The sequence below is a fragment of the Myodes glareolus genome, chromosome X, assembly GCF_982192425.1.
Source record: "Myodes glareolus chromosome X, mMyoGla1.1, whole genome shotgun sequence".
Lineage (NCBI taxonomy): Eukaryota > Metazoa > Chordata > Mammalia > Rodentia > Cricetidae > Myodes > Myodes glareolus.
Genome location: NC_142053.1, coordinates 116,653,577 through 116,665,910, shown reverse-complemented (window position 1 = coordinate 116,665,910; position 12,334 = coordinate 116,653,577). Strand labels below are relative to the sequence as shown.

The 12,334-nt window shown below is 42.8% G+C and overlaps 1 protein-coding gene across 5 annotated transcripts in view; it reads right to left on the bottom strand.

Moving 5' to 3' along the window:
* Nucleotides 1-12,334, bottom strand: part of Cdkl5 (cyclin dependent kinase like 5) — a 185,376-nt gene that overhangs the window by 19,292 nt on the left and 153,750 nt on the right. For all 5 annotated transcript variants that reach the window (XM_085684852.2, XM_085684849.2, XM_048440681.3 and 2 more), the window contains 3 exons: nt 5,380-6,346; nt 1,846-1,947; nt 1,470-1,575 (listed from right to left, as the gene is read on the bottom strand). In XM_085684852.2, the coding sequence (XP_085540978.1) occupies nt 1,470-1,575; nt 1,846-1,947; nt 5,380-6,346 (1,175 nt within the window). The remainder of the gene's footprint in view (nt 1-1,469; nt 1,576-1,845; nt 1,948-5,379; nt 6,347-12,334) is intronic.

Here is a 12,334-nt window from a genome sequence, read left to right as displayed (position 1 = left end):
AAGTACAATGTGGTTTGCATTGGATTGCAGATATAGACAAGGAACCATGACTAACAGAGAAGAAATACTTCTGGAGTAGGGACAGGGAAGACTGCCACAGTGGAAGGGATCAGAAGAAAACTAGAAAGAACAACTGGTTCCAGTAAGACAGTAGTGTGTTTCAGGGCATGAGAAATTCAGGTACGAATGGGAACTTGTGTGTGGAGGTACATGGGTGGCAGCCAGAGGGGACAACAAGGATGTGACCATAAACCACCCGGAATGTCATCTCAAGGAATTCAGAGTTTACCTTGCTATCAATAGAAGCTAAAGTATTGGGACACAGTTTTGGGGTAGTGAGGGCAATGGATGTCTGATCTATTTCTTTCTCCCGTACTGCCATTATCTGACTGCTCTATAGAATTATTACACTTACTGGTGATTTCTTTTATAACAGTGAGAATGAAGGCAGATATTTTTCTCTGTTTTATCTACTAACATGTTCTAGGCATGTTAAAATTTCTGGTATTAGAACATCACATTGTCGTCTATAAAATTTATACTCTAGAAATGTACAATCAAATTATCTTTAAAGATCTCAAACTGGGTATATGTTGGCATACACCCTTACATGTAACATTCAGGAGGCAGAGACAAGCGCACCTCTTTGAGTGTGAAGCCAGTCTGGTCTACATATATAGTTCTAGGCTAATCCAGGTCTACAAAGTAGTAGCCTGAGATTGATCCCAGGACCTACATGGTGGAAAAAAAAAACTGAGTTCTACAAATTGTCCTCTGACCTCTGACTTCTACAGTTATACTATGGCATAAGTGCCACCAGTCCCAAAATAAATACATGTAATTTTAAAAATCCTCATGTTTTGTGTAAGTTTATAGTTTTAGTGCTGAGCTGTGTTCAACACTATCATCTACATGTAGCCACACTATGCAGATGGGCGGCCAAATTGTGCTGGGCACAAAGTGACATGGGTAAATGTCACATGAATGAGTTGGTATGGTCAATATCTACTTTCAGAAGGATCATTCTGAGAACTGTCTGGATGGCTGCATGGAGACAGACAGTAGTCAGGGGCTCAGACAGACGAGACAGGGGACTAGATGAAGATGGTGAGACCAGTAACAAAGAGAACTGGGTAGATGGTGGCGACACAGGCAAGACTGCTGTTGGTCTGGCTGGGTGGTTGTGCCTCATACCTTTAAACCACAGCACTTGGGAGGCAGAGGTGGGTGGATCTCTGTGAGTTTAAGGCCAGCCTGGAAGTGAGTTCCCAAGGAGTGAGTTCCAGGACAGCCAGGACTGACACAGAGAAATAAATAAACAGACAAACAAACAAAACAAAACAAGAATGCTGTTGGTCTGAAGTCCGACGGGGCAATGAAAACACAGTGGTGGACAAGGAAAGAGGTGTATTCAGCAGAAAATAGAGGAAGATTCTAGTAAATATGGTGTGTGTGGGGGGGTGGCTTACCTCTATAGAAGCTACCAACTCTCCTTGGGACAGGATCATTGTACAGGTGCCGATTTTCTTTGGGAGCCGTGCCATCATCAGAGTGGGGGTCATGGTACACTCCACCCTGAGGCCGGAAACAAGGTGATAAAAGTTAAACCGTGGCTTGATGATGGTGCTGCTTGGTACAGTCTAACCAGTGTCTAATATTTTTTTTCTGATCATTTTAAAGGAAAACTCGGGCCTATGGCATGGAGAAAACGACTTACTTTCTAAGTCAGTTCAACTAATTTATGGGAAATTGGGTACAGATAAAGTTTCAAAGCTAGGCTGCAGTGCTGCTGAGCGAATGGCCCTTATAAAACACTCTAAGATGTAGCATCTCTAGAGCTCAGACCTCAGACTTCTGACGGGTGTGGAATGAAGTGGCGCCTTCTCTGGAGGACTCTTTAACAGAAGGTCTCGTCACGGTCATCTCTGGAGGGAGCTGTTCTCCAGGCTGCAAGGCAAACACAAAAAGATCTATAGAAACTTCCTCCTCTTAGGGATGAAAACTCATCATGGTCATCACTTAAAATAATGAGGACCTTAAGCAGCTAAAAGAAAGACCATGGGGTGGCTGCAACATCACTCATCTCAAAGAAAGGAAAGTACCTGATGAATGTAAAATAAGGCCAACAGATAGAAAGTGAGATTCTCATTAAAGTTAAGGCAAGTAAGGAATCCATTAGTCTGAAAATAGTTCAATTAATTATTTAAAACAACAAGAGAAATCACCTTTCTATCTAGACAGTTACAGCTCCGAGCAGCATTATGCTTAGAGATTCTATCAGTCGCTCTAAAATTGCTCTTATAGATTTTAGGCAGAGTTCTCCAAAAGGAAAGATACAGAGGCAAAACTACTTTCCTAAGAGACTAACACAGTAGATGCAGAGGAAAGGAAATGTTTGATGAATGCAAAAAAGAAGTCTCTCTTAATGAGTTTTATCCTAAGAGTCCCTAATTCCCACAGTCTACGGCGCTTCCTGCTCCTTCGTCTTCTCCAGGACATTGCTCACCTGTTCAATGCATTTCTTAGGAATGATCATGCTGGTGCCTGTCTCTAGAGATGCTCCCACTACCTAGAGCCCTCTCAAGTAGGTGAGTCACAACCCCAGCACAGCAGTGGGTCCTTAACAGTTGCCCAAGGGGAAAGAAAATACATCACATTTTCCACCCTGGGGTGGGAGGATTAAGGAACACAATTAGAAGGAGTTAGATGCATTCAGCATATTATGCACAAAAAGTATCTCAAGCCTAGATGATGTACATAGAAATATTTTAAGTTAAAACTGAAATAAGATTGGTATTTCTCCCCCTTCCTTCTCACCACCATATTTAGAGAATTCTGAAAAGAAACTCATTTGGGACAGCCTTTCTTCTTTCTACTTTGCCACCTGTACTGTTGACAAAGGCCCAGAGGAAGATTTTTTTTTAAGGGAATGAGTTATTTACTTTTAAACTAAGCTCAGTGAGGGTCCTCATGCTTTTGAAAGTGGCTATAATACTTTACATGAGAACAAGTGCCACGATTTACTCAGCATTCCTGCTACCTTTCAAGCCTTCCAGCCACCTTCTAGCTTTTAATTGTGGCCTTTCTTAAGGCTTGGCATAGCACCTCCTGAGCGGGCTTAAGTAACAGCTGGAGCCACGCTAAGTCGCAGCAATTGTTTATAATTAGCTTATGACCACTATGTTCACAGGAATTCTTTTCGCTGAACACTCAGAGAGCCAGTCATTTGTTCATTTTTCCAAGGGAGACTGCCTTTTGTTTTTCTCTTCTGTTTGACACTCGCCTTGATACCAACACAATTAGCTTGTCTTTGACCTCCAACTCCATTCTATGGGCAGTGGCCAGGTCCTAGAGATCTTTCTCGATACTCCGGGTACTCTTATCTCTACAGTGAGCTCTCAAGGCCTCTTTGTCCATTCCCTTAACTCCATTTAAAGCCTCTGCAAATATTTACCTCCTGCCCACCCTTAACCGGGCATCAGGCCAAGCTGCCAACATTTTACACTTGGGGACCTGGAGACGGCCTCAGAATCGCAGCTCTACTTTGAGTTAGGGAAAGTTGGGCAGCTCACCCACCGACTGTGAGCCTCATCTGAGAGGAAACAAATGCTGGATTAAGGAGTTTATCAATCCCTGTTCCAACTCTGAACCGGAGCTCCTAGGAAAGAAACCCTGAAGGCTTCCTTCAACACTGCGGTGGACAAGTCCTGTTGTGTCCACTTTTGTACAGTCCTTGAGATCCAGTCTGCTTTCGTCCTGGCACCCAAGCCTGAATGCTCTCTCCACCTCATGTGAGAATTGTTCAACTCTTACATTTTCATTCCAACATTGTGGAGCCAGTTGGGATCCATGCAGCACCAAGTCTTCTTGGAACATTTTCCCTCCTGTCAATCCTCTTTCCTGTGACTATCACTTTCTTCCCTAAGCGAAATCTCAACCTCGCCACAAGTATCTGTTCAGAATTCTACCTCCCCTGGGAACCTCCAACGGGGCTCAGGCTGGATGGACAGAACTGTTTCCATCTTTCTTTTGCTACACAAGCACACTTCTGCATGGCTACTGTAATGACATTTTACAGTATTAGAACAAATCATCTGTTGCCAAATGTCCCCTGTCATTTAATATACTTCAAAATGACGGGGCACTTTAATTTCATCTTTCCAATCAGGGCTTCCTGTGGTGCCTAGCTCAGCTTCACTCTTCAGCCCTTTGACTGTCTACACAGGGCGGATTGTTAGCCGCACTGAAGCCATTTCCGACTGTTCCTGCTCAGTGATTTTTTTTTCCCTGTTTCTATGCCTATTCTTAGCCCGTGCTCTATTAATGTAGGCCTTTGTGATTTCATAATTTAGCAGGTCAAATGCTTGTCATGCAAACCCAATGACCTGAGTTACATACCTAGAACCCTCATAAAAATGGTCGAAGAGAAGCAGCTGCACAAAGCCAACTGCACATGGCTTTCCCAGGCATGTCATACATACATTCCTTGCCCCATGTCATATACATATACACAATAATGAAAAATACATAATTAAAAAAACAAGGAGCCAGAGAGATGGCTCAGCAATTAAGTGCATGAACTGCCCTTACAGAGCAACTGAGTTTGGATCCGAGGACCCATGACTAGCAGTTCACAACTTCCTCTATCTCCAGGTCCAAGGCTGTGTGACCTCTATAGGTACCTGCAGTTATGTGCACATACCTAGAAATAGACAGGCACACATACATAATTTAAAAACTCTTTTAAAAATCCAAAAGGCTGGGGAATTATTTACCCTAGCCTGAAGTTAAATTTATCTAGCTTAAGATAAATTTAAAATTCAGTTAAGATACTTGGTATTAGTAAAAATGTTTAAACAAATGTGGTTTAAAAAGATTAGAGAAAAATACCCCCAAAGTTGAAATAACTAAAAGCTAATCCATATTTCTAATTTCAATAAAAAATGATCTGTCAGCAAAATAGGTCAGAAAGGAACATTAAAAATATAGATTACTAAAACCAAACTTGAGATGTCTTGAGCACTCAACAACTGATTTAAACATTTAAATAATAACTATTATTTTTGAGACAGGGTTTCACTGTATAGCTCTGGCTGGCTTGGGACTCACTATGTAGACCAGGCTAGCCTCAAACTCACAAAGATCCACCTGCCTATGTCTCCCAAGTTCCCAAGTGCTGGGATGTGCCGTTGTATGTGCCACTACACACAACTAAATTGTTACTTTTTTTTTTTTAACAGAAATGATCCAAAAATTGCTTTCATTCATTGTCCCAATGAAAGCAGGGCTGACTGTAGTAGGAAAAACTGTATAGCAACCTTATAAATATTCCTTGTAATACTTTCCCAAGATAAGCCACCAGACAGATGAAAGAGGTACCTGGGGTGATAAGAGCTGTAAGCTGTTTGCTCTGGCCGCCATGCCTTGCCCTATGCTCAGGCTTCCATCAAGGCCTTTAGCTCTCACTTTGTCCCGGGTCACGTACATGGAATGCCTGTGGGGGCGCTGCTGAGAGGAGAAGGGGCTGGTGTAGCCTAGCCCGTAAGAAAACGACTCATGAGGCGCGGACAGCGAGTGTGAATGGCTGCTGTCCATGTGTTCAGGCAGCTTCAACTCTTCCATGGTTTTCGAGTGTCTGGTAGTAGTTCGGCGTGAGTCCAGAGTGCCCTCATTTCGGTTATTTCTACCGGAAGGGCTGAGCAAAGTTCTCGTGTCACTGTGCCTGGTGGGGGTTGGGCTGGTGGGAGAGTTCAAGTCCAAGCAACTGGATGGGAAGTATCTACTGGTATTAGTCTCTGTGATTTGGGCTCTGGCTTCTGAAAGGTTGCTCACAGACTTGGAGTCACTCAACGCCCCATGGCTTTTGGCCTTCGTCCTGTAAGACGGACTCCTGGAGGACTGGGGAATGGTGTCGATATAGCTGTGCCGACTTTGCTTCTCACTAGGCTGCAGCGTCCCGGCTTTACTCTGGGAGCTTTCCATGAATGAGTGCCTGTTCTGTTGAGATCTGCTGCTGGACTTGAGGTACTTAGTGCCTGGACCTTCTGAAGGCTTTGGGTCGATATTGAAGTCAAACTCTGTTTTGGACTTGGCTTCTTTTGGGCTGAGAAGGTGTGGTATGTTGTTGTTTGTGAGATCTTTGCTGGAAGACCCAGGCTGGGTGCTTGCTTGGTAGGTCTTGGTATGCATTGGACTGAGAGTAGCCCCGGCAAGGTTTCCATTCAGGAAGCTTTCATTTGCTGGGAGGCCTTCATCAGCCCGGGGCAGACCCACGCCCAGGTTCTGAATGTCCTTGCTGTTGGATCTGTGGTGAGTCTGTAAAGCGGCACCCTTGCTGGATTGGTTTCTATGTTTAAAACAAAAGAGGGAGATCAGTTTCCTTCAGTGGGGGCAGACAGAGCATATAATGTTGAAAGCAAATAAGCAAGCGAACAGTAAATCATAAGAGAACATTCTAAAAATGCCCAAAGGAAGGAGAGGAAAGAAGTTAAGGGCTGGAGGGTGGGAAGGAGAGCTGCTTTCTGGATCAGACATGGCTGTTGCCCTGTAATCTTCACCCAGAGAGGGTAAAGGGAGATGGGAGTCATAGTCTTTGGTGGTGGAGCCGCTGGTGCATTGTTCCCACTCAATCAAACAACCCCTTACCATGTTCATGAAGGCAACCCTAATTAAATGCAGCAGGCGGGGCACACACACCTGACTTTCTGGCATGAAAGTCAGACAGGGACTTGGGAGGAGGGGATTTGTTGGAAGAAGTAAGAGGATGAGATGGTAATAGGAACATTTTGATCAAAAAATACTGTGTGTGTGTGTGTGAGAAAGATTGTACAAGAATAACTTTTCTAAAGAGGCAAAAATTGACTACAATCACTAACCCTCTCAAATATGTCTCTATCAATAGCAAGCAAGTGTCTCATACTAAGTCACTCAACAATAAAGCACTTCCTGTGACGATGTTTTGGCATCCTTAAATGTTTGTCTAACTTGCTGGCTGCCAACACAGTCACTGAGAAAGAGTCAGCTAAAATATGCTTTGGCTACAGCTGTCTGGTACAGTACAGCTAGTAAGAATAAGACAGCAAGCAGACTGCTGAAAAGTCTTTCATCCGCTTGATGGGGAGAAGGCAACACTCAGACTTGAAGGTTACCGTGAACTTCATTTTGTTTGTAAAACCTGTAGGCTGTGTCAGATGCACACTCACAGTCCCTACACACATATGCCAGCATCTCATCTTCAGCCTGTAGAGTCCGTGAATGGGAATTCTAATGATGTAGAAGAAAAAAAATGACACTCTGAAAGAAATGTGAACTGACTAGTGAGGTTTGTTGGAAAACACGATGATCTGTGTTTATGTTTTAGAGAAGTGGCAATTACTTGGGGCTCTTGAGATGGCTCCTTGTACATTTAACAGAAATGCATCAGTAACTGTTTAGATATCTCTGTGTAAACTAAACACGGATCCTATACTGGAACACAGGGTCTTAAGTGCTAATTGCTTGGTAAAAGACACAATTTAGTCTCTTCTTCATTTCACACTTCATTATTCCAAAGTGACTGAGCCCTTCTTTAGGACTCGAAGCTTCATTTCCTACCTAGTGTAATATATACAAATAGTCACCCAGAGAGAACCCTTGTCCTCTGTTTGAAAGCCGAGATTGACATTCTACAAGTCACTTTGTTCTATTATAGCTAATCAAAGGATGAGCTTGCAGATTTGAGATAGGTTCCAAAGTTAGTAATGCTTTACACAATTCCATTTTTTTTTACTGTGAATCCAGAAAATGTTACAAGTGTTGCTACTGGTGAAGATGGACTGATTTGGAAGATTTTTTTCCTATCAGACACTAATTGGAAGAAACGTTCTTTTGGGCTGTTGCTATTTTATAGGAATAGCAAGCCACAAAACTATGTCTTCTTATTTCCCCAGATTTAGAAAGGAATTACAAAGGAAAGTTAAGTTTTATTTTCTGTTAAATGATGTACAGAACCTATCTTCAGATCAATAAAGTGCAATGCCATAGAATATGTCCACAAGACTGATTACAGGGATGGTCAAGGAATTTCTCTCTCTCTTTCTCTCTCTCTCTCTCTCTCTCTCTCTCTCTCTCTCTCTCTCTCTCACACACACACACACACACACACACACACACTAACAAAGTATGGGGGATAGAAAGGAAGAAATGGGGGGGGGGTTTACTGAGATGCATTACAAAAAGTGCCCTGGGCAAGCTCTGGGACAGAGAAGATCTAGTATTGGAATAAAGGATAAGTTCTTTTTGTAGCAGTCAAAATGAAAGTCTTATTGGATGATGCATCTGTGCCATATCTAGATGATTAGTGGACATGTCATTACTTGGCTAAGGAATAAATTGTGCCTTTTACTTTGAGTCCAGCCCTTAACAGCCAAGCCATCTCTCTAGTCTGGCTGCTCCTTCTCCTTCATATTGGTTACTTGTGTAAAGACATTGTGAGTTACTAGAAGCCAGGCTCTAGACAGTTTGCTCTAAGACAGAGTGTAACTAGGACTTATTATGGTTAACTCTGACAAGATAATAATTCTTCTTGGAGACAGACAACAGTCTTCTTCTGAGCTCCACCTGCTTGGCGGTTATAATGGCTCAGCAGTGTGCTCTATCCAACAACAGCATCCAGTCAGTATGCACCCTAAAGGTATCAGGGCGTAAACTACCAGAGTTGTCTGATTACTTAAACCTTGGTAACCAGAATATCTCAGTAACTTTTCAAAACCTCAATTACGGTAGATGTCTTATCGAGAGATAAGTCTGAGTAAGTGTGTTGACTATACTCCACGTCTTTACCCAGTCTTAGCCTCAAGAGCACAGCACTGGAGATCAGGTCCCTCGGGTCCTAGCTGGCTACCTACTGGCAGGGCTGAGCAGCGGAAGGATGTATCACAGGAAAAGGGAGATGGGAGGCTGGGGATGGAGGCAGACATTCCTGTTTCTTCCTAGCCAGGCGCCGACTCAGGTCCTAGTTCAGTCCTTCCACAGGGCTCCTTGTGTCAAAAACTCTAGCCCTCCCTGGAATCATAGTTTCTCCCTTTCCCTTCAGGAGAGCATAGAGCAATGGCAGAAGGGTTTTAACTTCAAAACAGGACCAGGAAGGGATGAAGAACAGGAAAGACGTCTGTTAGAGCTGCTAGAACCCTTAGAATTACGACTACGCAAGTCTACATGTGATCTTACACACATTCACAACAATATAAGAGAAAGGAAGCTGTAAAGGAAAGGCAGAAGCGGCTGTCAAAGATCCAGATCCATCCTAAAGAAACAGCTACGCTGCATGTTTCCATGTCAGGATGAATTGGAAGCTACTGAGCTTTAGATATCCAGTCATTTCTATGTAGAGAGGGCACCACATTATCTTCACACTGGAGCTCTGGCAAAGCACAACAATAAAGAACAGCTTTGAAAATTCCATAGATCTCATCGACACACAACTGCAAAGAGTCTGTTTTAAACTGGCAGTCACTTAAAAAGATTTAACGTATAAATCACTCAGTCACTTGCTTGTTTTCAAGGCAGGGGCCTCGCCTTGTCTACATTAGCCTTAAACTGCTCAAGGCTGGCCCTGGATTCACCGTTCTCCTGCTTCCACTTGTGGAGCGCTGGAATTACATGTGTGCACTACTGTCTGGCTATAAATCACTCTCAAATGGTTGGCAGGATAGATAAATGAACAGACAGTTAATGCGCTTACTTAAAATAAGTTTAAAAGCAAAAATATCTGGGCATGGTGATATAAACCTATAACTCCAGCACTTACGAGGCTGAAGGATAGCTACAAGTTCAAGGCCAGACTTGTACATTCCATAGACAAACAAGCAGAGACAGAGGCACAACACTGTATTAATAGGGGCAGGTGTAAAGCAGGCCCATTGAGAGGCTAAGCGCAGTCAAAATGACATCACACCATGCATAAGGTGAGAGGAAGCTTAGAAGAGTCTGAAGGTGACAGGCAGTGACTGAATAATGACTGGGTCCACTGCCTCCTAGAGAGAAAATGACTCGGGATATGGGGTGATGTAAAATATTATTTTAAAGTGTGCTGCTTTTGTTTATGCTGCGGAAAATTTGTTTAATGATGTAAATATGCTTTTGCTTATGTTGCATTTGTCGACCGCTGTGAAGCTGTGATACTTTGCCTGTCTAAAACACTTGATGGTCTAACAAAGAGCTGAATGACCAATAGCCAGGCAGGAGAAAGGATAGGAGGGGCTGCCAGGCAGAAAGAAGAAATAGAAGGAGAAATCTAAGAGCAAGGAAGTGCAAGAGAACAAAAAGAGGAGGATGCTAGGGGCAGCCACCTAGTCACACAGCCAGCCATGGAGTAAAAGAAAAGTAAGTATACAGACGTCAGAAAGATAAAAGCTCAGAGGGAAAACGTAGATGGAATAATTTAAGATAAGAAAAAAAAAGCTGGCTAGAAGCAAGACAAGCTAAGGCTGGGCACTTATAATTAAGAATAAGCCTCTCTGTGATTTATTTGGGAGCTGGGTGGCGAGCCCCTAAAAAAGCCAAAAGAGATAAAGGTAAAGCATCAAACAACAGGGTGACAGAACATCTCCAGGCACAGGACAGAGGAGCATGTGAGAGACAACTGACAGATATAGTTTTATGAACACACTAAAATGGTCTTAGAAAGCCTCTGTTGAGACACCAGCTAGAATGTATATCCCTGGCAAGCTAGGCTTCTGTGGAGTATGTATGGACCACAGACAAGAGTGTGAGAAAGGCATCAGATGATGTAAGACTACGAAAAGAGAAACCACGGAGGACTGTTCCTTTTGATATATTCAACATATCATCAAGACCCCAAAATGAACTCGCCCAGAAATTGTTATCTACTTACAACTGCCACTGTCAACATAGTGTTTTCAAGGCTAATATAGAGGCTTCCTTTCAGACTCCAGATTATACCACTGATGAGTACAGTACCACTCCCAAATTTATCACTGGTCTACCAAACTTTACGTCATTGGGAGAATTTTCTTTGTACATGTAAATCAGAGAAGTTGTGTGTCAGTTCAAGTAGAAGGCGGACTAAAAGCCGCCAACCAAGCCAGGCATGATCCCAGAGAACATACAAGAATGATTTTAGTCAGTCAAGTGCAATGGAGCAACCAAATGCTGACAGTTACTTCGGGGTTTGATATAGCAAAATCCTGAGGATGGGAACAGTGAACAGACCACCTAAGAACAGCTCAGAGCTGGGCTAGAACAAGCTACTGTCCCGACGAGCAAAGAGCTCCACAACAGCTCCGCATGCACAGCTTAGGAGAGCAAATTCAGGACCAATGCTTCTCCTAGTTGATGGATGCCTCCCAGGCCTCAAAGTGCTGGGTTTTGATCTTTCAAAATTCCACTCTATTAAGAATAATTTTCCATATACAGTAGGAAAATTTGTGTGCGTGGGGGGGCTAATATTCAAATTTTAAAAGCTTCATTGTTTTTGATTTCGTATGAATCAAAGACTTCAACATAAAGCCAGCCACACTGAACCTCATAGAAGAGAAAGTGGGAAGTACACTTGAACACATTGGCACAGGAGACCACTTCCTAAATATAACCCCAGTAGCACAGACACTGAGAGAAACAATTAATAAATGGGACCTCCTGAAACTGAAAAGCTTCTGTAAAGCAAAGGACACAGTCAACAAGACAAAACAAAATCCTATAGAATGGGAAAAGATCTTCACTAACCCCACAGAGGTCTGATCTCCAAAATATACAAAGAACTCAAGAAATTGGTCATAAAAAGAACAAATAATCCATTAAAAATGGAGTACAGACCTAAACAGAGAACTCTCAACAGAGGAATCTGAAATGGCTGAAAGACACTTAAGGAAATGCTCAACATCCTTAGTCATCAGAGAAATGCAAATCAAAACAACTCTGAGATTCCATCTTAAAGAATGGCCAAGACCAAAAACACTGATGACAACTTATGCTGGAGAGGTTATGGGGAAAAGAGAACACTCCTACATTGCTGGTGGGAATGCAAGCTGGTACAGCCTCTTTGGATGTCAGTGTGGCGATTTCTCAGAAAATTAGGAAACAACCTTCCTCAAAACCCAGTATTACCGCTTTTGGGCATATATCCAAAGGATGCTCAATCATGCCACAAGGCCATGTGCTCAACTATGTTTATAGCAGCATTGTCTGTCATAGGCTGAACCTGGAAACAACCTAAATGCCCCTCGACCGAAGAATGGATAAGGAAAATGTGGTACATTTACACAATGGAGTACTACACAGAAGAAAAAAAAATAATGACACCTTGAATTTTGCAGGAAAATGTATGAAGCTAGAA